This window comes from Hakea prostrata, chromosome 7, assembly GCF_041222555.1.
Source record: "Hakea prostrata isolate BN-2017 chromosome 7, UWA_Hpros_2, whole genome shotgun sequence".
NCBI lineage: Eukaryota > Viridiplantae > Streptophyta > Magnoliopsida > Proteales > Proteaceae > Hakea > Hakea prostrata.
Window position 1 is genome coordinate 38,911,989 of NC_142606.1, and position 27,917 is coordinate 38,939,905.

At 39.6% G+C, this 27,917-nt stretch overlaps 1 protein-coding gene across 1 annotated transcript; it reads left to right on the forward strand.

Moving 5' to 3' along the window:
* Positions 1-16,267: 16,267 nt before the first annotated feature.
* On the forward strand, positions 16,268-20,502 carry LOC149011085 (endoglucanase 12-like). Its single transcript, XM_089164093.1, has 6 exons — positions 16,268-16,488; positions 16,739-17,318; positions 17,412-17,710; positions 18,299-18,905; positions 18,993-19,165; positions 19,494-20,502. The coding sequence occupies exons 2-6, from the start codon at positions 16,940-16,942 to the stop codon at positions 19,887-19,889; spliced, it is 1,854 nt and encodes a 617-aa protein (XP_089020219.1). The 5' UTR covers positions 16,268-16,488; positions 16,739-16,939; the 3' UTR covers positions 19,890-20,502.
* The last annotated feature ends 7,415 nt before the right edge of the window (positions 20,503-27,917 follow it).

Genomic DNA, 27,917 nt, shown 5'->3' on the forward strand with positions numbered 1-27,917 from the left:
AGATTCGCATTTGATGCAAGTAATAACGAAGCGGAATATGAGGCCACGATAGCGGGACTTCGGTTGTCAAAGGCATTAGCTATTGCAGATGTTACTATTTATAGTGACTCTCGGCTTATAGTCAACCAAGTCCGGGGGGAGTATGGCATTAAGGAACCACGCTTGCAAAAATATCGGGAGATAGTGCGGGCATTTCGGAACCAATTCCGGAATTTGAAGATATCTCGGATTTCGAGGAATGAAAATTCGATGGCAGATGAGCTATCCCGATTAGCCAATGCCAAGGAAAAGAATCTAGACCCTTCGGTCTACATTGAAGAGGTAACTTTTCCAAGTTATCATGAGAAAGAAATTTCTTATATTGAAGCGAACGTTCTTTGGATGGATCCAATAATTGAATATCTAAGAGATGACAAGTTACCCGAGGATCCAGTAGAAGCAAGGTTGATCAAGATTCGATCAGCTAGATTTGTCATTCGAGGAATGGGAGACTATATAAAAGATCTTATGCTTTGGACCCCTTATGAGATGTATAGGCCCCGAAGGAGCAAACTCAGCTTTGGCTGAGGTTCATGAAGGAATTTGTGGCGCTCACATGGGTGGCGAGCCACGGCCCACAAAATTTTAAGGCTGGGGTTATATTGGCCTAAGATCCAAGAAGCTGCTATGGACTACGTTCGTCGATGTAGTAACTTGTCAAATTCATGCTACGAGTGTCGAGGCGCCCGGCGGAGACTATGACTTCAATTCTAAATCCCATTCCCTTTGCAATGTGGGGAATTGATATCATGGGCAAATTCACCAAGGCATCGGGCGGACGGGAATATCCGATAGTAGCAATTGATTACTTCACAAAATGGGTAGAAGCCCAGTGCTTTGGCGACAATTGCGAGAAAAAGTGGAGAAATTTGTGCTTGAATCAATCATATATCGCTTTGGGATTCCAAAGATAATTGTCACTTGACCATGGTACTCGGTTCGATTGTCCACAATTTGAGCAATTCCGTGGAACATATATGATCGAGCATCGTATGTCCTCGGTGGCATACCCCCAAAGCAATGGCCAGGTAGAGGTTACTAACCGAACGCTACTCTTGGAAGGAATAAAGAGAAGACTCGAAGCTGACAAAGCTTCTTGGGTCGAAGAACTATATAATGTCTTGTGGGCTTATAGAACTACGGTTCGAACACCTACGGGAGAAACTCCATTCAGGTTGGCATATGGATCCGAAGCATTGGCACCGGTGGAGATAATGGCGAGGGACGTTAAGGGATCGTGAGTTCGAGGAAAAAGCAAATGAACAAGGACTGCTTGATAGTCTTGATTTGTTGGATGAAGTTCGGGCAAAGGCAATAGCACGAACTCAACATTATCAAAGAAGGATAGCGTCTCATTATAATACTCGAGTGAAGAATCGTCGGTACTTAGCCGGAGATTTGGTGTTGAGAAACACCCTAGCTTCCGACCCGCGTCACCAAAGAAAGTTGGACCCTTCTTGGGAAGGACCTTATATGGTTGTGAAACCGGTCGGTTCGGGGAGCTTACAAGCTGAAGAGCATTGATTCCCCGAAAGAATTGGATCGTTACGTGGAATGCTAGGCATCTCAAAAAGTTTTATCCTTGAAGACGATTTCAATTTTGTTCGTGATGTAATCATTTTCAACTCAATCAATGCAATTTTTGGTTTTCAACAAACTATCTTTTGATTGGGGGGCATCATACACCACATTCAAGAACACATTCAAGAACAAGATCCAACTATAAGGCATCGGATGAAAATTCGTGTGGGTCCTTCAACACTTCAACACTTATGGAAAATCTTTCGAACTTTCTTAAGTCGGGGCATCGGATGAAAATCCGAGTGAGTTCCTTTTGCAAGGCGTCGGTTTAATACCCGAGTGAGTTCCTTCGAGACTTATTGAATTTTTGAATTATCCTTAAGTATAAGGCATCGGTTTAAAACCCGAGTGAGTTCCTTCTCAGACTTATTGTATTTCTCCGGAAATCCTTAAGTATAAGGCATCGGTTTAAAACCCGAGTGAGTTCCTTCTCAGACTTATTGTATTTCTCCGGAAATCCTTAAGTATAAGGCATCGGTTTAAAACCCGAGTGAGTTCCTTCTCAGACTTATTGTATTTCTCCGGAAATCCTTAAGTGTAGGCATTGTTTCAGACAACTAAGACCTAATGCAACGACGATTCAAGTGGCTAGCAAAGTTCAAGATAAAGTAATTTCTTATTTCTTCAGAAGATCCAAAGAGGCCAGTATCAAAACAATTACAAGAGTTGGATACAATCTCTGATCAAAGAAGAAAGTCATTACAGGTGATTGTTAACAAGTTATACAAGATCGACGAGACTTTGCTAGAACAAACATATGAGTCAACCATTGGTGAGGAAAAGAAGAAATGAGGATTACAAAAATATTTCGATATTCAGAAAATCCTCCGCAATTTCATACTCTTTGCCCAGCTTGTCCAGGAGAAGAATGGTCCTCGACCAAACTCGCATTCGGCACAAGCTCGTCATAATTGACTTCTTCCAGCGGAGAATAAACAGGAGAATCTTCCGGATATTGCATAATATCTGGATCGGAAGGTGGAGGATCAATCTTATCCTTGGTCCAATCGGGAGGAGGAACACCCAGGTTGGTAAATACTTCGGGATGGCAAACAACATTGTAGGGAGTCGTATCAAAATGAGGATCTTTCCTTAATATTGATTCCCATACTTCGTTCTCACCATCCCGGTACGCCTGCAAGTTATAAGCATTCAGCATATCAACAAAAGGCTTATTGTGTAAATACTTGAAGACGCAGGCTCTGCGAACATCAGTTGGAAGGGATTCGGGCAAAGGAACGACAGCTTGCCTTTCGGGTAATGTTTCAGATCCTTTAGCTCCTGACTTTCCAACTGTCCGTTCCAGTCGCCGGATCTTCTCCCTGGCATCATCCAAATCTGACCGAAGACGACCAATCATCGAATTCTTTTCTCCTGCCACCTCCCAAGCTAGATTCCGAAGGCGAGCAATCTCAACATCTTTAGCTTCAGAGATTCCCTGAAGCCTAGAAACTTCATTGCTCAACCTCACGAGTCTAGTACCTGCTTCCACTTGGTTGTGGAAGTTATCAAAGCAAGACTCCTGCAAACAACTTTCGAGTTAGCGAGGAGCGAAAAAAGTAATTTTTCAAAATCGAGAGGAAAATGAAGAAAGACTTACATCACCGGTGACTTCGTAAAGACTTCATCTGGAAGTTTGGAAAGAAGCTGCGCTCTCGGAAGTCATTCGAGCAGCGGTACACCATTCCAACGCTTTGTCAAACTCGTTTGACACTAATTCAGGCGAAGGATGAGAAGGATGAGCTACATCAAGAGAAGGACGAACTACACCAAGAGAAGGATGAGCTTCATCACTTGTCATCCGACGGCGCTTCCTGATAGCAAAATCCTCCAACTCAGAAGGAAGGGAGGAGGATGCCAAACAAGCGCTAGAGTTAGAAATAGGAGCAGCACCTGCTGGGGCCACACCTTCATCAGACGCCAACATAGTTGCCTCGGATGCCCGAAGAGTCTCCTTCGGGGGTGCACCGACAGGCTCCCGTGAGCTCACCGGCGGGATTGCCGCCATCACCATCGGCAGCGGAGTGATCAAGATCTTCTTGGGAAAGACGAGCGGTCACTTCGGGCAAAGGAGGCGCAAGGGACGGCATCAACGAAGCTGCGGGAATCGACTTGAAGATTCACCGCCGGCGAGTCGCCTTACGCTTGGAGGATTCACTAGCTGAAACCACCGCACTGGCCCCAATCACCACCGACGGAACGCTATTCTTGCGAGATTTTGCTCTGATAAAGTCTGGGTTGATCTTGGGAGCCACTATACAAAAAAAAAAAAAAAAAAAAAAAAAAAAAAACGAGCAGCCGTATCAATACAGAAATAAACGACAGCAACAAAGGGGAAACCCTAGTTTTCTAAAGCATCTGACAGACCAACAAACTAAACCCCAAGTATAACTACTGTGCAGTTTACTTTGGGGGAAAAGGGGAAGGAGATGAGAAATCTAAAACTCACTTGTTCAGAAATGGATAGAGCTGTCGTCGAAGTACGAGGAATACGGAGGCAGGCCGAAGGACGAAAGGTTGCTTTGGCACTTTAGCAAATCTATCTTGCAGAAGTCAGGTTAGATGGAGAGTACCCACGAAGGCTTTAAATAGCCTCAGGTATAAGACGACGGTTGAAGGCTAAGGACAACCGACGACCCAGATCGAAACGACGCTTCGAAATCCGCAAAAAGCAAGATCAACGGTCGAAGGAATGCCACATGGAAACATGTGGAAGCGAGCACCGATGCGAAAGAAACCTCCAATCGTCGCACTTGCCATTAAAATAATGGAGGTATTTCCGATTCATTGGAAACAGATGAATGGTACACAAAAGCAGGAAAACGTTTGAACTTCGCGGAAGGGAAACGTGCGGACTTTGCAATAAATGAAGTGGTGGGGAAGATTAACGCATCTTCCCGAAACGCATCTTCACAATATTTCTACAAGATCATTATTCGGCGAGGAATGAAGAGTTAAGTGATAAGTTTTATCATTAATACTTTGATATTCAAGGCAATACTTCGGCAAGAGATGGGAAAATTTTGAGGCCAACATGAATATAGAAATGTCTATTCATTAAAATGAGGGTACATCTTTACAAAGGAACAACACCCTAAGCCTTTTCTTCATTGTTGCCCGAGGGACCCTGGTCGGGATGACTTCTTCTCAGGATCCTGAGAAGAGCCTTCCTCAAGAATGTCATCGGCTGAATCCTCTACAGCAACAACTTGAGACTCGGCTTGTGATTTCTCCTCTGGAAGTGCCGGCTCGTCATCTAGATATGCCTCATATTGAGGGTCAGCTGGAAAAGGATCATCTACTCCCTGGGCCCAGTCTGGGAGATCCATACCAACTTTCCCGAAGACCTCCGGGTGGCATACCTCACGAAAAGGAGCGAGTGTCGAAGTCGGGGGATCGTTCCAAGGATCTGCTCCCCAAACGTCGTTACGCCCCATGCGGTAAGCTCTGAATGTTGTAGAAACCTAGCAATTCGGAGAAAGGTACGCTGTTCAGGTATTTCCGAATGCACTCCTTCCGAAGGTTTGGCTTTATATGCTCAGGCTTGCTAGGGATTGCCAACTTCAGATGTTCTTCGAGATCCCTACTCTTAATTTCAAGGCTGTCACCAAACAACGTGGCAGCTGCCTTTTGCTTCCTGGCCTCGCGCTCGGCAGCAGAGACACGAATTCTTGAAGCTTCAAGGGCTTCCTTGAGGGAGGTCACTTCTTCCTCATGCTTTTTCTGCAGCTCCACAGTAGCTGCAGTCAGCTGGTCTATTTCAAAATTGGCCTTGGCCAATTTTTCTTCACAAGTTTGCAGCAAGGAGCTGGTGCGACCAACACGACTCAATGCTTCCATGTGTTGATAAAAGCTCAACACGGCATTCCTGGGAAGATGGAAGACATCAGAAGAAGTCATAAGAAATTATGAAAACATAAATAAGCAAGAAGACCGTTACCTTGTAGATTGACTCACAAGGGAGGTGTCATCCGAGGGCTTCAAACTCCCGGCGATCGGAAGGAGCAAGGCCGAGAGAGCTCCACTCTGCGGCTTTCTCGGGATCCCGAGTGACCTGTCGGTCATCTTCAGGGTCCACTGGGGGAGGAAGACTTCCTCACCATCCGTCGAAGCTTTGGATTTTTTGTTGGAGGGAGCATCCATTGTGTCATGCCTCCTCTTGGTTCGGACGGAGGAGGAGACGGTGGCCCTCTCCACCATTGGTTTCTTCCCTTTACCCGAAGCATCAGCTGCAGGTCGGATATTCCGATACCCCTGTAAGAGGGGTCGGGAGAGGAAGAGAAGCCTCTTGATCTACGATCAAGACCCCGGGCGATCGTTGCTCGGCTGTCACAACGGCTTTAGCGGCCTTTACCCGCGAGGCTTTCGGGGTTCGTTCGGGAGGCCTTGCAAAGAAGAAGGACAAGAATCGGGAATTCAAGACATATCACTTGAGTCAAATCAAAGGATGATGGTTAGAAGCTCACAATGAGCCAAGCCCCGATCTTGAAGGATGGAGTTATACTCCATTTCATATCCATGTATCTCTTGATACCACGGAATGGATTTGATCTTCACGATGGCCGCCTCGTCTTCTTTGGATAAGGGAAGGCCTCGGTTACTTTCGGACGAAGAAGTAAACCTCCTCCGGGTGGTCGGGAAGTTAAGATCTGATGGAGGCGCTCGACAGAAAAAATATCGTTCGCGCCATCTTTTGTGGTTAGAAGGGCAAGTTCCTTTGGCAAGGATGCTGCCCCTCCAATCAAGTTCAGCCCTATTGCGCTTGGAAAGAAAAACCCATCCGGGAGGATGGGAGATAGAAAGAACATGAAAATGTACAAAAAGAGAAAGAGATGGCGTGATGCCAAGCTCAAAACACAAACCTAAGAAGCCGATGATGAGACGCCAGCTATTGGGGAGGAGCATTCCGGGACAAATGTTCCAGTGATTCAAAACGGAGGAAAATAAAGGATTAAAAAATGGAAAGCGAACCCCGCTTTCCAGTGTATCTATGTACGAGAGAAAATTCACCCGGAAGGGATGAATCAACCCTCTCATCAGGGTGGGGAGCCCTAACCTGATATGAGGAAGGAAGGTCAAAATCTTGGACAGCGGAAAGAAGAGTTTCTCCATTATAAATGGAGGGAACAGAGCCAGGCCCACTATTGGACCCGGAGGTTTGAGGTTGCCTAGAGGAATCAACGATCTTGGAAGATCCGGACTCGACAAGGACGAGGAGAAGTTTCGGTTTTTCTTTCAAAACCTTTTTGAGAAACTTCAGCGAACTCCTGCCAGAGGACGGTTAGGGTTTTGTTATCACTATCCGACTGTTCGGGGGCAAGAGAAGCAAAAGCATCACTGCTATCACCAACATGGGGTACTAAAGAAGCCCTATCGTCCGCCATTACTTGTTTCAGTAAACTACAAAAAGAAAAGACCAGTAAACTTGCGATTCGGTGAGACGGAAGCTTGAGAGCGAGGAAGGGCGAAAGCGACGACAAAGGTTCAAATTCCGAGACGGGAAGAATGAAACCTACGAAGACAACGAACCGCTTTTAAAACTCCCGCACGAGTGTTCGGGAATCTAAACGATCGAGATTGATGCAAAATTGACGATCAAGATTCAAAGACGTTTTGAAAGTTTGAACTCGCGAATCCGAAATAGGCGTTCGGAAACCGTCGCTTGGATGACGTGAGCCACGACGGATCAACGCAACAAAGACATGTGGCCTTACACTCACAACGCTCGAGGAAAAGTGACCACCGCATTCAATGTGATATGACATTTAATGAAGCACGCAGAGATCATCACGACGACGAACCCGAGTTAAAAACCAAGCCCTCGGGATCGACCGAACGCTTGGTCTGGGGGGCTCGTGATATGGAGAGTTTATGATCAGACCGGGTTCATACCTGGTCCGACCCTCGACCCCGGTCGAGACGGAGAAAACCGAATCGCTCCCGAGCGAACCGGATCCAGAAGATGGCTTGCCGAAGAAGAAAGATTATTCTGCTGCAAGCGTGCCCTAATCTTACTTATGAATTAGGGTAATCACCCTGATGACAGCAGACTCAAACAGACGGCTGCGGATAATCATCATCAAAGGGATAACTATCGCATAACCTAACGGTTATCTCAGGAGTCCTCTACTAGCCCAAACTAGTAGAAGTCTATCGTTCAACGGATCTTACTAATGAGATCCAACGACTACCCGAAGAAGGCTCGAGTGCATCCAACGAAGGAGATTCGAAGGTACACTCTATATAAACCTCACTACCATACAAGGTGGGGGACGGATCAATCAATCAAGGAGAATACTATCTGAGACTCGGGTTGGGATCAACCCGCTGGCCCCCAACTCCCCGCCCCCGCCCCCCCCCCCCCCCCCCCCTTTTTTTTTTTTCATTCATTAGCTCTGTGCTTCTAGCAGAGCCGTTTGTGATTAAGTTCATCAACTGACTTAGCCTTCGGAGGTGGACTCCCGACCCCAGCGGTCGGGCCACATCTGACGCTTTTGTTTTGCAGGACATCACGTGGAGATCCAAGGGCTGAGCAGATTTTGGACGCATCATCAACCAAAGGCCACAGGCCTAGGGCAGAGAATGGGGTGGGGGAATAGAGGCTCAAATCTTAAACCTCCTTGGTTTGATTATCTATACATAAGAGATTGCCTTCATCTTGCCAGAAGTACAATCAAATCTTCTTAAGATATTAGTTGCCAATGGTGAGATTTTGAATTTTTCTATGAAAAAGTTCAATAGTTTTTTTTGGAGCTGTTTCTTGCACTGGACAGTCGCCGCTACTGCATCCCCTCTTTTGTTTACCAAAAAAAAAAGGAAATGAGATGGGCAATGTCTAGGGGAGTCAATTGGTTAGGTCGGGCCGATCTCGGGTGGGCCTATTCAAGCTTATCAGTCCAACAATGTTGAACCTTTTACGACCTATTTAATAATTGGCCCAATTCAGTCTTGGGCCATGTCGGTCCTTGGCCATAATCAAGCATATCATGATTTGTTTTTTTGTCATCGTCAACCGAAGGCCCAGGCCTAGGGCAGAGAATGGGGTGGGGAAATAGAGGCTTGAATCTTAAACCTCCTTGGTTTGACTTTCTATACATAAGAGATTGCCTTCATCTTGCCAGAAGTACAATCAAAACTTCTTAATAAATGTTGGGGGGGGGGGGAAATATTACTAATATATGTGCCGCCGGATGGGTGTGAACCCAAGACCTTCCCATGGGAAGTTGGGTTATTAACTGCTTGACTATCCTACCATTGGCAAACATCTTCAATGGGTGACTCTAAATGCCAAACATCTTCTAAGCCCATAAATTTGAATTTGGAAGTCATAGGTGTTTTTTCTTGATAAAACCTAAAAAGATTCATTAGGATGAGCTTCTTTTTTTGTTTTTTTGTTTTTTTTTTTTTTTTTTTTTTTTTTTTTTTTTTTTTTTTTTTTTTTTTTTGTTTTTTTTGTTTTTTTTGTTTTTTGTTTTTTGTTTTTTGTTTTTTGTTTTTTGTTTTTTGTTTTTTGTTTTTTGTTTTTTGTTTTTTGTTTTTTGTTTTTTGTTTTTGTAATGGAGTTGAAACTCTTCATTCATAAACTCGAAGGAAATACAGATACACCAAAGAAGAAAAAGAAATACAAAAGATAGATACATGAAAACTCAAGGTTCAATCCGAACCAAGGAGTGAAGATTGACCAAATGTCATACGTGTAATAGACAAGGTCATCCAGGTTAAGGAATGGGTCAAGCCCAATAAATCCTTAGAATAGGTTGTAACAACCACAGTCACAAATAGGGGTGTCAACGGTTCAGACTGACTAACGGTTTAGAATTGAGTTTATTAACTGTTTGGATTCGGGTTTACTAGTAATATGTTTTAAGCATCTTGTTGATGTGTGGAATTTATCAAGAGCATGTGAACATATAAATGTATTGAGTTCTCTCCAAATCTCTTGTGTTGGTGTTCAAAACCACAAACTTTTTTTCTACAAAGAAGTCAAAATTATAGAACTAATATACAAAAGAAAGTTAGCATCTTGATGAATTTTAATGGGTTGTCTCTGCTTATTATCCTCTCCCTTCTTGACACTTGTAAAAATGGATAAAAAAAAAGCATTAAAAGATTTTCAAATGATAATACATTTACTAAATATTTACTAACCCATCTTCCAAATGGCGAAGGCTTTGACAAGCTTGTTGTTGCATATTCCAAAGCAAAACAATTAACAAATGGATACTTGGGGGTTTTCCTGTCTTTTACATTTAAATTAAATGTATTTTGTTTATTTATAACGGGTTTAACGGGTTGGTTCGGGTTCGAGCTAGTTTCGGGCCAAACGGTTCGGGCTAGTGGACCACACACGGGCTAGCCCTGCCCAAACCAGTGCAGGCTAAGGTTGTTCAGCCCAAACACAGCCCATTAAGCTTCGGTTCTGTTCGGGTTAGGTTTTGACACCCTTAGTCACAAATAAGCACAGGGATACAACATACATATCCTCCATCATAAAAACCCAAAGAAGCGACACACCACAAAGGCGGAGACAGACACGTCACAAGGACGAAAATACACGCTATAAGGGCGAAACAAAAGCCACAACGGTAGAGAAACACCAACAGTGACCAGCAACAGGAGACATCCGCAACAACCATGCTTCCATATCTACAGGAGGCGCTTCCGTATCTGAGGGAGGCACTTCTAGCTCCGACATAACCATTCAGACCTACAGATGCACGATCGGATCTCGCATCTACTTGAATTTTTTTTCTTCTTTTCCTTTCCTAATAACCGAAGACTTCCATTGTTAAGGACAAACAAAAATAGAGAGCGAAGAGAAAAATAAGAGAGAAATTGTGTAGAAATGGAGAGAAAACGAAGAGGGGAAAGAACCAAAGAGGGGAATAAGAGAGAGAGGTGGAGGAGAAAGAAAAAAAACTAAAAGAGCAGGGAAAGTGAGGAAGAAGAAGCAAAGGTGAAGCTCCAACTCAAAGTACGGTAGCGGTAGGTTTTTTCAGAGCGGGAGAATAAATTGGAAATCTTGTGTCGTAGTAGAGATACATCCAACAACCAAAGAAGCTAAATCCCAACGCAATATAAATCCGTGAGAAAACTTGAGGTGGAGGTGGAGAGACAGAGGCTCTCCACCTCAACCACGGAGGCGATTAGGGTTTCCTCAGAGCGGCCGTTACTAGTTACTACATGGGACTTCTTTGGGGTACAACCAGGTATGGTGCCCTGTTTTAAGACCCCAAGGCAGCACAGTTGATAACATATACCATCAAAGTCATAAAACATTAGAGATCAGATAATAAGGCCATGGTGATTTAGGTTCCAGTTAAAGTTCCTTTAATTTAGAACAATTAGTTCGGGTCACAAGTGGATGATTATCTACATGTTAGGTTTTGCAAAATATATACAACTAGTGGCAAAATTAGTGCAAGAGATTATTTATGGTTGAAATGAATCAAAACAGAAAGGCAACTAGGTTAGACAGAAAAAGAAAAAAAAAAAAAAAAAAAAAACCATCGTAAGAACTCTCAAACCCATCAACCTTCCAACAGCAAAAATTTGACTTTGGTGCCGATTTAGGAAAAAAGATATTACTCTTCTGAACCTAACCATAAATTTAGAAAAACCCTTTGTCTTCGCTGTAAAGAATGATTTATAGCCTTAAAGGAGGGTTTGATAATGTTGAACCATTAATTTCCTTTTGAACAAAAGAAAATTGTTAGTTTATTATTTACATTTGAAGATCAATGGAGTACAGCTGGTGAAAGTTTCCTTTTTTTCCTTCCTTGGAAATCATGTTTTTTATTTTATTTTATTTTTTTGGGCAAAAACAAAGTAAATTAAATGATGAGTTTTTTTTTCTCTCTGAGGGGAGTGAGAAAACAGTGCTCCCAGCAGTCTTCTGCCTTGATTTAATTTGGGGTCCATTTTATTCAACGGTCCAATATTTTTTTTTTTTTTATGGTACTGATGCTTTTTTAATACTGGAAATGTAATGCCGTCCGCAAGGGTCAAATCCAAGACCTCTCCACTGAGAAGGATGGATCTTTACCACTCCACTAACCCTGCATTGGCGCAACGGTCCAAATTTACTCTGTACCTCAAATTGAATTTGGACCACGCGCAGCTGGATCAGTGCTACTCCGAAGCAGCCAAGTAACCCATTTATGTGTACCTTTACTACATTCATAGGAAATAAATTTATATATTATATATAATTTAAACATATGATTAGGTTTTACCTTTGGACGTAAAGGGATTTGAACTCTTGACCTCGTAAAATGAAGTGGTATTGCCAACTGAGTCAATACCCTTTGAGATTTCCATGCAATAAAGCATCATCGGTCTTTGATGCCATACTCTTAGCCCCAAGAATTTCTATACTGTAAAGGTGTCAAGGTGTAAAGGTGGAAAATCTCTCACCTCACACTAGTTGGAATTTGAAAATTAGTTTTATGAGTTGAAAACAATTTACGATCAATAGACAATAATTGTAGTTTTAGGTCAAGACATCGAAATAGTCTAATAGCAAAAAAATTATAATTATCCCTTGAATTTTATTCGTCCTTTTCTTTTATGCCAAAGAAACAAAAAAAAAAAAAATCTCCACACTAATATCATGGGGATTTTTATTATATATATTTAAATAAGGCTTTCAATTCTTCCATGAAAATGAAGTGATCAAATAAAACCATGAAAGCTAGCTGTACTTGATTAAAGAAAGTGAGAAGAACAAGTTTGGATGGAAAGGCACCATTTCAAAGCCGTCTCTGTTCAATAAATGTACAGTGAAAGCAAACAACCTTCTATGTAGTTAACTGCTGCTGTCATTCTCAACTTGAACTTCAAAGCCATCCATTTCTAGAGGAAATTAATTTTCTACTCTATAAGGTGTGTTGACTTGTTTCTATTTCTACATAACATAATAAGGCTTGGAAAACTTGGCTTAGTCACTTTGAGACGGAAGGAGTGTTTTTTATAAGAAAAATAAGACAAATTCAAAAGAGATGATGACACACTAACAACCCATTTTAAGGGGGTGATGTAGACATTTGGTCACCCCATGGGATATAGAATATGTATGATGGTTACATTCCTAGTGTTGTAACTAAACTAGGCCAACCCAACATGAGACCAACCAAAAAAAAATTAAAAAAATCAAATAATATTAAAATATTCGAGTTTTAACATTAATTTTGCTATGTCTTCAATAACACATGATTTTCTTTTTGGTGAATTTAATGGTGTTCTTTCAGTGGTGTACTTTAAAAATATGTATAAAGTTGTTGATATGGGGTAGTATTTTAAGGTATTTCATGTTTGTTACATTATTATTTGTGTGTAGTTATTTGTATGTCTATTTCTTCGGGTCTATTGCTTCAATAAATTTACCATTACTAAAAAGAAATATTTATGACATTCGCTTTTAAAAATGATATATATCTATAATAATAAATCACTTTCAGATTATTTTTTATAAGATATTTTTATATTTCATAATGATTTTTGTGAGTAAGACAATTTGTCACTTAGATACTCACCATAAGCTTTACCAAAAATAAATGAATACTCACCTTAAGAAAGGAGAATTTATAATTTATCATATTTAAAAAAATCATTTTTCTTTCTTCCTAGTTAAATAATTTTTGGGAAATAACTTTTTATTATATAGGCTAAATCTGTATTCCTATGTGTATCTCTCAATTCCTCGAAGCAAGGGAGTTGATGTGTCTTTTCATCTTTGTTGGAGAGAGATAGATTTGTAGGAGTGCTAACGTTGGTCACGTTCATGAACGAGTTTTTTCCCCAATTTTCCACTCTTCTTATAAAATATTATCCTCAAGTATTCTATCTTATTTTATTTTCTTGGTAAATGGACTTCATTCGAAAGCACAAGAAGAGAGCGAGGAGTTAGAGCTACAAAGCCCTATCAACCAAGAAGAGAAAATAGGCTAACTGGTCGTTCATGAAAAGACCAATGCCTTCCCAATCAGAGAGTGGGCCAAGTGGTTACTCTCTTTGGATAGAAGCTTTCAAAGATGCTTGTAAGATGTCCATATGGGAGAGAGAACCAATCCATTTCAGGCTTGCCATAAACTCCAGTAGATTTGTTGCTTCTTGAAGCGCCTTCTGAATGGCTTGCAATTAAAACATCACCACATTGTTGTCCTTCATGCCTCCTGCTAATGCAAAGAGAGCCTTGCCGTTATTATCAAGACCAATAGCACCATGGCCACCTCTATCCTCTTGAGCAGACCCATCAGTGTTGACAACACCCCACCCATTGGGGGGGGGGGGTGCCAACAATGAATGGTGATAGGCTAAGTTTTGTAAATAACTAGAATAACCTATTGCTCGGAGAAGGATCAATTGGTTGCAAAGTCATCCACTGGTATGTTATTTGAAAATTGGAATTGGAATTGGAATTGGAATAGTTAGGTCACCCTCCGAATAAATTGATCTCGAATCTGAACACGATCCCTTGAGATCCTATTGTTTCTTTCATGCCAAATACAATAGACCATGATATGCACTACTAATAAAGCTTTGTTAACAAAAGAATGTGATATACAATTTGGAAGTATATGATCTCTTTTTTAAACCATATCTCAAAAAGCCAACAATAACATATAAGTGAAGAATGAAAGGGGCTTTACAACAAAGTGGAGCAATTTTCTTTCTTAGAGTGTGGCTAAGATGTGTTTTCCTTTTTGCTCTTCAAAACAAAATAGAAGAGAAGAGAAGTCTTTCCATATATAAAAGAAAAAGATGAGACTTGTGGGAATGCTTTCCTCCATTACACGTAAACAAATAAAGTTCTTTTTTTTTTTTTGGTGAAGAATAAAGTTCTTTTTCATTGAGGTATGAAAAAAAGGAAAAAATGGTATGAACTAAAGTTAACATTTTTGTAAGGCTTGTTGTGTATAAATTTGATTTTTTTGTTGTTTTATCGTAATCATCTCTAGCAATCAAGTCAGTAGATGAAAACAACACTATTCATAGTGAATAGGGTGTAAATGACTCTTTTTTTGAAAAATGCATATTGAACATTCTCGATTTGATACAAAATTGATTTTTCTTACCACCGGGGTGGTGGTTTAGTGGTCCCAAGCTTACTCCCAAGTGGTTTGGTAAATCTCATATCACAGGTTTGAATCCCCTCTACTCATTTATTTCTTGCATTGGACAGTTGTGTGCTCTTTGTATTGGACAATTGTGTGCTACCAACTTTTGTGGACTATACTAAACCTCCGGTGGGGCTCTGCTAAGGGGGCCAGTGCTTGTGCTGGTAGTGCACAGGGCTAATGCTTGCATAGGTCACACTCGAAAAAAAGTCCGAACATTACGTAGTAGTAGACTACTGCATCCCCTCTTTTATTTACCAAAAGAAATTTTGATTTTTCCCAGTTTTCCCCCAAAATAGTAAGTCGATAGTGGATGAGCTAAACCATGGTCTTGAACCCTTGGTATGAACACATGAGATTTAGAGTGAAAACATGACAAGTAAAGAAAGGTTTATTAACCAAGAAAGAAATAAAAGGAAAACCTAAAGGCAACGTTGCGTACACGTAAGCATTACAGACTCCTGCCAACTCATATATGAATGGGACACAGCATCTGCCAACCTGGCTTAGAAACAAATGCCGAACGCGCACACAGTTCACTGTTCACGCGGAAGGAATCTCTTCGATTTTCGCACCCCCACCAACAGCTCGAAATTTCCCGGAATCAAAGCCATTTTCTCAGTAAACCACGCCCTCAACGTGTTCGAAGAAATGCGTGACTTAAAAAATTGTTGACCACCGAACACCTCCACCATTCAAAACATGTTCCTTCATTCCCTCCTTTTGTTAGGTTGGATGTCATTCACGTTGATTTGTTCCAAGAAGGAACCTGTAGGAGTTAAAACCATTTCCTAAACATATTTTATATTATTTAGCAGTTCTCATTCATTCGTTCTTCCTTGCCGGCCGCTGGCCATTGCATTTTGCTTATGTTTCATATTTTTAATAATCTTTATAAATACTGAGAAGGGAAATTAAAAATCAATATCATGATTCTATCCGGTTGATATACATCAATCATATGATTCCAGATCAATCTTTGTAATGTTCAATAACACCTGCCCACGTTCAATAGAGTCATGGTTCAATGTTTAGTATTTTATAGTAAAGGTAAAATCTCTGTGGATTCAACCATATACCCATAAATCTACAGATTCACATATTTAGTGAAAAAAAATGAATTCTTTTATTTCATGTCTAGGGATTCACACAACCAAACGAGCATAAATTTTCCATTTGTAAATCTAGAGATTAGAGATTTCAAATCTCTTAGATTTAAGTAACCAAACAAGTCCAAAAAAATTATAACACTAACCCAACAAGGCAAAACCAGTTTTTTCTTCAACCAACCTGCAATTCATGCCAAAACGGCAAAACGTTATCACCAAAGGTAAAATAAATAATAGAATAAATTAAAGATTTGTTTTTCTTCTTTTAGATTAAAATATAATAATGTAAAGCAAATCATACATTCATTCCAGTCTACATTCAATTAATTAATTCCTACATCTTTTATATCATCAAAGTCTCCAAACCCAAAGCGTACACAATGAACGTTTCTTTCAACCCCACCATCCTTCAGTTACTCTCTCTTTCTCAAACTATATTAGAAAAATACATAAACTGCAAGCAGAAAGAAAACCCATCTCTCAGCTCACCAAGTCAACCTTCCCACTCTTCCCTTTTATATTGGAAACATCAGAAGAAGAAGACAATAGCGAAGAACCAGCAGGAAGAAGGCAAGAAAAATAAATAAATCTGAGGATTTGGGGTTTTGCAGCTCCATAATTAAGTGGTTCTCTATGTTCAGGTAATTGGGTTTGATCTTGCTGCCTTCTTCTTCCTTTATAAACACTAAAAAGTTTCTTTCTTTCATTTCATGATATCTGTTCTTGTTCACTTGAGAGCTTTAATGGTTACATTTTAGAAAATTCATCAGAATCTCCAGCTCTACTCCAACTGTTCTCACTATTTTCCATTTCCTTTTTTTTTTTTTTTTAAGTTTCTTTCCAAAACTATTCCATTGCTGATTGGTAAGTCAAACTCGGATTTTTAAACAGGGAAGGTTATACAGCTCATCGTATTTAACGCTCATCAAACCGCGTTTCCAGTAAGTTCTCTGAACTGGTTCTTCCTTCCTCATACAAAACAGAGCTCTCAGAGTGCTCTGTTTCTCCGGTGAGAATTCCTATTCCATTAACATCTGTATAAGCAAGCTGGGAATCCCATGAATTGCAAATAATCTGGTTTGCTAAGAGGAAATGGATGGCATGAATCGTTGGGGAGGACCGTTCGAGGTTCATGGAGATTTGGCGTTGGTGGAAGATGAGCGGAGCCGGAATTTGGACTACGATCCGGCGGCGCTGCCTCACTCTCAACCATTAGACCAAACGCAGCAGAGTTGGCTTTTGTGTCCTCAAGAGAATGTAAAGAAGAAGAAATACGTTGACTTGGGCTGTATCGTTTGCAGTCGTAAGGCATTCAAGTGGTCAGTTTTATCAGTTCTGATCGCCTTTGTTGTTATAGCTCTTCCAACAATCATAGTCAAAACATTGCCTAAGCATAAGCCCCATCCTCTGCCTCATGATAATTACACAGTTGCAGTTGAAAAGGCTCTCAAGTTCTTCCACGCCCAAAAATGTAAATATCAGAATAACCTCTTATCTCTGTTTTGGGATTCTTCTCCTCTTCCTCTTCTCCTTGACCATTCTAATTGATCAATTTTTGTTGCAGCTGGAGTTTTGCCCAAGAATAATGGTGTGTCATGGCGAGGTAATTCAGGGTTAACTGATGGATCTGATGCGAAAGCAAACCTCGTTGGAGGTTATTATGATGGTGGAGACAATGTGAAATACCATTTTCCGATGTCTTATGCGATGACAATGTTGAGTTGGTCTGTGATTGAATACAGTCACAAATATAAAGCTATAAATGAGTATGATAATGTCAGAGAGCTTATCAAATGGGGTACAGATTACTTGCTTCAAACTTTCAATATCAGTGCTAGAGTTCCAGACCATATCTATTGCCAAGTAAGTTGTATTTCTTCACTGCTCTTTTACTTACAAATTCTAGATTCTGGTTTTCCTTCACCTGAAGTTTTTGAAAAACCCTTTTCCACTGCTGATGATCTTCAAGTGATTGAATTCTACACTAGACCCTCCCCTTTTTATGAAGTTGAAAAGACCCCTTTCTATTGTAGTGCAGTGGTGTCAATGGTACCGAATACCGAGATTTCGGTGCCAAAAGCCTGGCAGGTCCATACATATTACCCAGTAGTGGCATCTATTGCATATGCTGAACTAAGGTGGGTGAGGAAAGGATGCAACTTTTGATGCATTCAAGGACAGACCAGGCTTAAGCCTAAGGCCTCAACCCTTTCTTAGCTTACTATGAATACCCTCAAGACTTGATATTTCAGCCTAGGTCATTGTTCATACTCAAGTGAGTTTTGGACCAACAGAGCCAAACTCCTGCTCCTACTTGGATACAACAGCAGCAAGCCGTTTCCGAAGTGAATTGGGGTCGGCTTCATCGATTCTTGCCTTTCAATCAGCTCTACTTGATGTTACCACTCCTTTTTGGTTGAGATAAGTAATCTTTTAATGTTTCCACTCCAGGTTGGTGGTACGAGTGCGGATGCTGTCAATTCAACAAACCCAAGTGATCTTTACTGTTGGATGAAGCCAGAAAACATGAACTATCCCAGGCAAACCCATGTCTGCCAGCAAGGGCCAGATTTAGGTGGAGAGATGGCAGCAGCACTAGCAGCTGCCTCTATTGTGTTTAGAGATGACTTGAAATACCATCAGAAACTAATCAAAGGAGCCACAGCAGCTTACAACTTTGCGAGAGACGGCGGAAAGCGTGCAAGATACAGTACAGCAAACCTACTCGTTGATCACCACTATAACTCTACAGGGTACTATGATGAGTACATGTGGGGTGCAGCATGGATGTATTATGCAACTGGTAACGTGAGTTACCTATCACTTGCTACCAACCCAGGCATATCTAAGAATTCTAAGGCATTTTATGGGAAAGTGGATTTAAGTGTACCCAGTTGGGACAACAAATTGCCAGCAGCACAATTGCTTTTAACAAGATTGAGGATCTTCTTAAATCCTGGTTACCCTTATGAAGATATGTTGAGAATGTATCAGAATACAACAGGGCTAAACATGTGTTCTTATCTTCGAACCTTCAAAGTGTTTAACTGGACTCGAGGTATGTGATTCGGGAATAAAGATCCTCATATATTCTCTCCTCTTGACCTTCTAATTTGTTATTTACATATGAATGAATCTTTTGCAGGGGGAATGATTGAATTGAACCATGGAAATCCACAGAATCTGCAAAATTTAGCTAATACTGCCTTCTTGGCTTCTCTATATGTTGATTACATGAATGCCACTGGTGTTCCAGGATTTTTCTGTGGCCCAAATTACATCTCATCAGACAAGCTTACAGAGTTCGCCACCTCTCAGGTTCTCTCTTCCCCTCTCTGTCTCTCTTACTGTCATTTCTTCTTTGACCACAATTACATACTGGTGTGTAAGTTTGAATCTTTCAGCTTCAGTTGTTTCTTGTTTGACATACAGAAGCCCTGTGGGAGGTCAGGGCTGAAGTTTCTGATTTAAGTCAGAACAGGGTTGAGGCCTTGGGCTTAGGGTGCATTCTTGCACCATGCCCATACATCTCCCTCCTCCCCATTATCAGGGCAAAGCCAGGCCAGGCCAAGCCTAGCCCCAACAAAGGAGACTCAATTACACCAAGACTGACCTTTTCATTTGTGATGTGGGTTTGTTTCTACAGATTCAATATATTCTAGGAGACAACCCAATGAAGATGAGTTACTTGGTGGGTTATGGCTCAAAGTACCCCAGGCATGTGTACCATCGTGCTGCATCAATACCTACCAACCAAAAACCCTCGTGCACCGGAGGATGGAAATGGCGAGACAGCCCAAATAAAAATCCTAATGATATTATAGGAGCCATGGTTGCAGGTCCTGATAAGTTTGATAGGTTTAAGGACGTGCGTTCATTTAACTCCACTGAACCAACCATGGCTGGAAATGCTGCACTGGTTGCAGCACTCATCTCATTGACGAGCAGTGGTGGTTATGGCATTGATAAGAACACCATCTTCTCTGCAGTCCCACCACTCTACCCCATGAGTCCACCACCTCCTCCACCATGGAAGCCATGAGATGAGAATACCATTCCCCTGTACCTGGAGTTTTGTTTCACCATTCTTATTTGTTTTTGTAAAAAAGAAATAAAGACATTTGATCTCCATCACCTTATAGCCATTTATACTTGTATGATGTAAAGGCATGCCATATATGTTCTATACATTTCTTCATACACTTTCTCTGCGTTTTGACAAGAATATTAAAAAAAGAAGTCACTGTCTTTTAGTAACGGTGAAAGTGAAACAACCTTTAAGACAAACAATTCAAAGGGTCTATGGGCCTTAGCCTTTCTGATTGGGTTGCCATAGCCTTTGTGACTGGGTTGATGATGATAAAAAGTAAAGAAATTACAAACAATGCTCCTATATAATAGAAAAAAATGTTGAAAAAAATGTGGGTTACTTATAATTTATTAAGGTGACATACCTTGTGCGTCATACTCTTTAGAGAAAAAAGAAGAAAAAAAAAATCCACATTCTACTCATACTATATCCAATATTATAATTGTTTTACGATAAATAAATATGGTACAGTAATAATTTAACAGACCTGTAGCATTTGGTATTTAATACGCAAATGATACAAATGCATTTAGTACGGTGCTGATGCTATATCAAATACCACTACCATTTCAAATTGACACCCTTATTATTGATAGAAATGAAGTCATACCTGTGACAGGTTCCAACATTTGCAGGGGTGGAAACATAGTGGGGCCGGGGCCATGGCTCCCCTCTCGAATTTTAAAAAAAATTATAAAACTTTTATAATTTTCCAGTTTTTTTTCTTTCAATAAAATATCATTATTTAGCCCTCTCAGGCCTCAATATTGAGAACAATTTTTAAAGATAAAATAATGGGTATAGATATCATCCCTAATTAAAAACCAACTTCTCAATCCTTATCTAGGATCCCCTCTTTTCTCTCTCATATTTTCTTCCCATTTATTCTATTCTCTTTCTATAAACGTGGATTAAAGGAAAATTTTGAAATAAAAAATCTTATTAAGTATTTAAAATGTCATTCCTAATTAAAAATTAACTCCTCAATCCCTATTTATTCTCTTCTATTTTCTCTCTCCTCTCCTTTCTTTTCATCCTATTTGTTCTCTTCCATTTCTTTTTATTTATTCTCTTCCCATTTTATAAGCATGGATTAAGGAAAAATTGGAAAAAAAATTTCTCCACAATTAAGTATTATTTTTTTTTCTCAGTTTATTTATCGTTTCTCTTTTCATTCTTTTGTTATTCTTTTTATTTGATTTTATATTCTCTCTTTTTTTATTTCTTCTACAATTTTTGTTATTTGAGCAATTTATTTATCGTTTTTTTTTTTCTCTTTTTTCTGTTATTCTTTTAATTTGATTTTATATTCTGTTTCTTTATTTCTTCTGAATTTTTGTTATTTGATTTTATATTGTGAATAAAATGTTTATAGTTAATAAGGCAACTCAACTACCTTTTTTGTTATTCTTCCGACTTGAAAACAAAATTGGTTTGCATCTCCTACCAAAGAAAATTTTTGTTTGCATCTAAATTTTTAAGGTTGAAGTCATGTGTGGCTTCTTCTTTTTTTTTGGTGTGTGTATTGTATTGGTGCTTTAATTTATGTTGAAAAAAAATATTATTATCAATAATTTACCTATATATTTCAAATATGTGTGGGCCCCACAAAATATATGTAGGTTTATTTTTTAGGATAATAAAATCATTCATAGGTGGGACCCCCAATGAATCTTATAAGGACCCACACAATATGTGTGAGAAAGGTAATCTAGACTTCATTCTTTGCCCCCCCCCGGCAAAAAATAAATTCATTCAAAAATATAACCATTACAAACAATGGCATATGTGTTACAACGACTCTCGGAAGCTCTACCAAAGGGTAAACCTAAACAAAGAAATTGCCAAAGAGTTTGAGTCTCTTAGAATAAAATTAAATACAAGTGATTCAAATGCACTCTTGAGGTGAAAAATATCTAAGAAAATCGGATCAAATGTAAACTCAGGACAAGTAGAGGAATTAATGTGCTGAGCCACCTCGCTTGAATTAGATTCAACAATAAGATCTTGAGTCTCTATTCTTTTAGCTTGGAGAAGACTTCCACTAGATTCCTATTTTTAGAATAATAAACTCAAGTGATGTTTTAACACCCCAAAAAAAAAAAAAAGTCAAGTGATGAATCAACGTCTATTATATTTAAAAAAATTCAATATGTTATTTTTTATCTTAAACCCAAAAAAAAAAATAAACAAAAAGAAATAAAAATGAGACAAAGAAAGTGTCCAGCAACAATGGGAATGAAATACGTTAACACTGAGTTTTTCATTTGGTTTGCCCTAAATGTTGGGAGATGCACAAAAGGGCTCAAGGAATATAAAGGAAAATTTGTCTCACTAACCACACCCACTAATTCTGCATATGAAAACCACAAATGAGTCTGTGTTCAGGCAGGATAATATAATCCAGATTATTCTATAACAAGCAAAATCAGAAAAGATTGGAAGAAAGAATGAACGATGTTGGAAGTTCAATTCACAAAACTGAAGGATTGTAAGCATTTCCAATATTGAAATGAAATGAATTCCCTGATCTCAAACTGAGAACAAACATATATTTATAATCAAAGAAGTTTTTACAATATTGTAATGAAAAACCCTATGTATAATACACATTAATTCTGGTCTCTAATACCCTCTTGCAAAGTCAAGGGTTCAAGAACCTTGAGTTTGGACCCAAGATGTTTAAAACGGGTAGGAGAGAGACCTTTGGTGAGAACATCCGCCAACTGATCACTAGTAGAAATATAATGAACCTAAAGATCCTTCTTAGCAACCTTGTTGCATACAAAATAGAAATCAATCTCAATGTGTTTTGTACGAACATGAAAGACAAGGTTAGTAGACAAATAAGTAGCATCAATATTATCACACCATAAAAGAAGAGTGATAGCACAAACACCAAGCTTAGTCAACAAGGATTGAATCCAAGTAAGTTCGGTAGTAGCGGAAGCAAGAGCACGATTACTCACTCTCCGTGCTAGAATGAGCAACAGTAGTTTGTTTGCGAGACTACCAAGAGATGAGATTGGATCCAAGAAAAACAAGATAACCACCTTGATATTTTCTGTCATCAGGGCATCCTGCCCAGTCAGCATCAAGCATCTAAAGTGGTAAAACATGAAGAAGTAATATGAAGACCATATAAAAGAGAGCCTTTCAGATAACGTAAGAGACGTTTTAAGGCTAACCAATGATCTTCTGTTGGTGCAGATAGAAACTGACAAAGTTTGTTGACCGAGTAAGATAAATCAGGTCTAGTAAGAGTGACATATTGTAAACCACCCACCAAGCTTCGATACAACATCGGATCATCCCAAGAGTTTTTCCAGAAGAACTTAAATGATGAGAGGGAGCAATTGGGGTAGAAACTGGTTTACCATCAAGAAGACCAGCACGATCAAGTAAACTGTAAACATATTTTTGTTGTGACAACAAGACACCAGTTCCAAGAGGGACCAATTCAATACCCAAAAAATATTGAGCAACACCAAGATCCTTAAGAGCAAACTCCGAAGATAAAGAGTGCATTAATGCATCAATAGTCTGAGAAGAAGGTCCAGTAATGAGTATATCATCCACATATACTAAGACATATAATGGCTCAAACGTATGACGCCGAATAAAGAGGGAAGAATCAATTTTGGACCCCTCAAAGCCAAGATGTAGCAAATACACACTAAGACGTTGAAACCAAGCCCATGGAGCTTGTTTAAGGCCATATAAAGATCATTGTAATTTGCAGCATTACCCGAATATCTAGAATCAATGTAGCCCGAAGGTTGGTGCAAGTAGACATCCTCAGAAATAACACCATTTAAAAAGGCATTATTAACATCTAATTGACGAATCAACCATTTTGACGAAACGGCTATGGTAAGAATGATTCTTATTGTAGTTGGTTTAACAACAAGGCTGAATGTTTCTTCATAATCTAAGCCATACTCTTGAGTATAGCCCTTGGCAACCAATCAAGCCTTATGGTGGTCTATGGTACCATCAAATTTTCATTTGATGCGAAAAAGCCACTTACATCCAAAGGCGTGACGATCCTTTGGAAGAGAAGTAAGAATCCAATATGATTGGAGACCAAGGCATTAAATTAATTATCCATTGCACGACGCCAAACAAGGGATTTTGTAGCTTGACTATAACAAGTGGGTTCCATTTCACTAGAGCCAACAACATGCAAAGCTAATGGTAAAGGATGTTTGGTAGCATAAATAACTCTTAGGGATCTTAGGGATTCGTGTCCCATCTAAAGATTGAGTAACCATGCAATGAACCCAAGTTGAAGAAGGCAGTAAATCTACCAAGTCTTGAGGTAGAGATGGAGGGGCAGCATCACACAAAACAGGCCCATGAGGCTCCAAAACAGCAGTAGGTATAGTAGCATGTTTATCAAAATTAGCTAAACTAGTAGAAGTATCAATAACAGTCCCATCTATAGTCCGAGACAATCCATTAAGTACAAAATTTTCAGTATTAAAATGAGTATTATCAGATCCACTAGACTTCTGTAAAACTTCAGCAACTTGAGGACGTCCAGGCCCATGTGGAGAGGCTGAATTTGAAATAGATAGTGAATCATTAGTAGATACATGCAGCCCATCATTAGTACATTGAGGAATATCAGAAGGCCCATGTGTAGAAGTGTCAAAAAGCCCATGTGAAGGATCCTTTGAACATAGCCCATCATATACAGCAGCAGAACCCATCAAAGACACATCACTAGTATGAGAATTAGTAGGAGAACTTGCAGGTGAAGCAGCAACACCAGTAAGAGTATATTCAACAGAATCAGTGGCAAAGTGGGGAGAGCAAGGTAGAACCAAGGGAGAATTAGAATGGGAGGTAGAAAGGGAAGAAGCAGGAGATTGAAATGGAAAAGTAGACTCATCAAAGACCACATGTCTAGAAATGAAAATTCGACCAATAGAGAGATTCAAGTAGCGATAACCATGATGACTAGGACTATATCCAACAAAAACACAAGGAGTAGACCTAAACTCCATTTTATGCGTATGAAAAGGGCGAAGCATAGGGTAACAAGTGCATCCAAAGACACGAAGGAAACTGTAATCTAGTAAGCGTTGAAAAACTCTAGAAAAGGGAGAGTCAAACCCCGAAATAGCAGTAGGAAGTCTATTAATAATGAAAACAGCAGTGATGAAAGCATTTCCCCAAAAACGAAAAGGTAAACTGGAATGAGCCAAAAGAGAAAAACCCATATCCACAATATGACAATGCTTAATTACGTTCTACTTTGCCATTTTGTTCAAAAGTATATGGACATGACAACCTATGTTGAATACCACATTTTTGAAGAAAGGAGGAAAAAACCCTGAAATTCACCCCCCTAATCTGATTGGAAATTTTTGATAATAGAAGAAAACTGATTTTCTATTAATGTCTTAAAAATCTGAAAAACATGTAAGGAATCAGATTTATGAGCAATAGTATATATCCAAGTGAATCGAGTGAAATCATCAACAAAAGAGACATAAAACCTATGCCCCTCATTAGAGATAACATGTGATGCCCCCATAAATCAGAGTAGATTAATTGAAGAGGAGCAGTAGTAAGATGATCACCAAACTGAGTTTATGAAATTTGCCCAACTAACAAGAAGAACATACATAAGTTTGTCTAACACCCACAGTAGGCAATTGAAATTTCTGAATAACCGTACTCACAGTAGAGAAATTGGCATGTCCAAGACGAAAATGCCAAGTATCTGGGGACGCTTTTGTTGCAGACAAAGCCACAACAAAATTATTTAATTGCATTCTCATAGGAAGATTATAGACACCATTCTCAACAAGTCCGGTGTGGAGGACACACCCGAGTATAGATCCTTAATATGAAAGTAGGTGGCATGAAATTCAAAGAAGACATGGTTATCAACAGCAAATTTATGCACAAATAATAAATTTTGTGATGTCGAGGAACATGAAGAACATCAGTCAGCTTGTAAGAAGAATCACCAACATGTTTAATAGTCATACCAGATCCATCACCAAGAATAGTATCAGCTCCCAAAAATTCCAAAGGAGAACTAACAGCAGTAAGATTAGATGTAATGTGATGTGATGCTCCCAAATCTAGAACCCAATTTATAATTGCAGGAGAATGAGCACTTGAAGAAGAAGGCCAAACAGTATGCTCAGATGTTGGAGTCCAAGAATAATGAGCTTGAGGAGAGAAGCCTGGAGAATGAAAGCCTAAAGCAACATTACAATGATTTAAAGGTCTCTGATAGCAATTCTTCTCATGATGCCCTGGCCGATCACATAATTGACACACCAAAGAATTAATAGAATGACCAACATGTCTTCCATTCTGAAAGTAACCTCAACCAAAAGATCGACCATGAAAATGAGAACCTTTGCCATAGGCACCTCTTGAACAACCAGAAGCAGAGTTGATAGATGCAAAAGCAAGATTGGCAAAGATGTCGGTGATATCATGTAAAGTGGAAGCAATTTGCATTTTCTCACAATATAAGAGACCATGAAGATCAACAATCTTTGTCGGAGAATCCCTAGTCGTAACAAAGGTAACAAAAGCTTGATACTCTGAGCCTAAACCCCCAACCCCAAGGATGAACAGTGCAAGATCCAAATCAGAAAGAGCAAGATCATCAGCAAGTTTCTTGAACATGAGAAGATATGTAGCCATAGTATCAGCCCCTTTTCGAATGGTGTGAAGCTGCATCCTCAATTGCATCACTCTAGCTTTAGAAGACGAAGCATAGATTGAGGCTAAAGCTTGCTAGACTTCTGCATATGTTTGAAGACCAACAACTTGTGAGTATACCGAATCTGTGAGAGAAGACAGTAACTAGCTTAAAAGAACTTGATCACGAGTATACTAGGAGAGATATTCAAGATTAGCAACAGGGGAGGAGGAGGTTGGATCAAGAACAAGCGATGGAGAGGAGGTAGATCCATCAACAAGAGGCATAAAACTAGAGCTATTTAGCACAGGAAGGAACTGAGACCTCCAGATGAGGTAATTATCACTAGAAAGTTTGATGTTTAGAAAATGGTGAAAATTAGAGAACGAGGATGCAAAAGAAGGGAGAGATGCAGATGAAGGAGTTGAAACCAGTGGACACGAAGACGATGCAAGGGGTGCATTTGGAACAACAAACACCGGAGGAAGTGAAGAAGCCATCACTGCTCAACTAGAAATCGATCCAGAAAACGTGAAACAGATTTGAAACCGTGGAACTCAGAGGCGCAGAAACCAAAAATCAATCAGAAAAATGCAGATCTATAGGCTGCTAAATCCAGAAACATAAACTAAATCGCCTTCAATGCCATAGCTTTGGAGAGGAGAGCCGAACAAGATTATGACAACAATTATTTTCAAGAAACGAGAGAAACAGGGTTTGAGAAACTCGTTCAATGATCAAGAAGAAGAGGTTCAAGAAATGAACTAGAGGAAGAAAAACCGAACCAGGATGATATGTTGGAATGAACCAGGGTCAAACCTAAGCTTCTGATACCATATTGAAATGAAATGAATTCCTTGATCTCAAACTGAGAACATACATATATTTATAACCAAATAAGTTTTTACAATATTGTAATGAAAAACCCTGTATATAATACACATTAATTATGGTCTCTAATATCCAACCCTCAAGATATCAACACCGGTGTACTCCCAAGTAATGCCTATCCATTTTTTTTCTTTCTTATTTATAAGAATATTCCATAAGGGTAAATGTGTATGTTTATATTTAAAACTAACTATGTTAGACATATATCGGCTTCTACCTCATTTCTTCCTCTGCAAGCTTTTCCTCTTCTTTTCTCCTTCTATCTAGTTGTTAGCCACCACCTAGATGAGGTGACTAGTTGGTTTCATGACAAGCGACAGAGGCTCTAGTTGAGGTTCTCCAACTGTTCTCTTGGGAAGCAGCAATAGGTCATTCTCTCTTGTGTTTGTTCCAATGAGGATTGGTCTCCATGG

What these genes read in the sequence shown, in the direction of transcription:
- LOC149011085 (XM_089164093.1), top strand. Translation starts at nt 16,940, where the DNA reads ATGGATGGCATGAATCGTTGGGGAGGACCGTTCGAGGTTCATGGAGAT. An exon ending in GTTCTTCCACGCCCAAAAAT is followed by an intron (nt 17,319 to 17,411) that starts GTAAATATCAGA and finishes TTTTTGTTGCAG; the next exon opens with CTGGAGTTTTGCCCAAGAAT. An exon ending in CAGACCATATCTATTGCCAA is followed by an intron (nt 17,711 to 18,298) that starts GTAAGTTGTATT and finishes TTTCCACTCCAG; the next exon opens with GTTGGTGGTACGAGTGCGGA.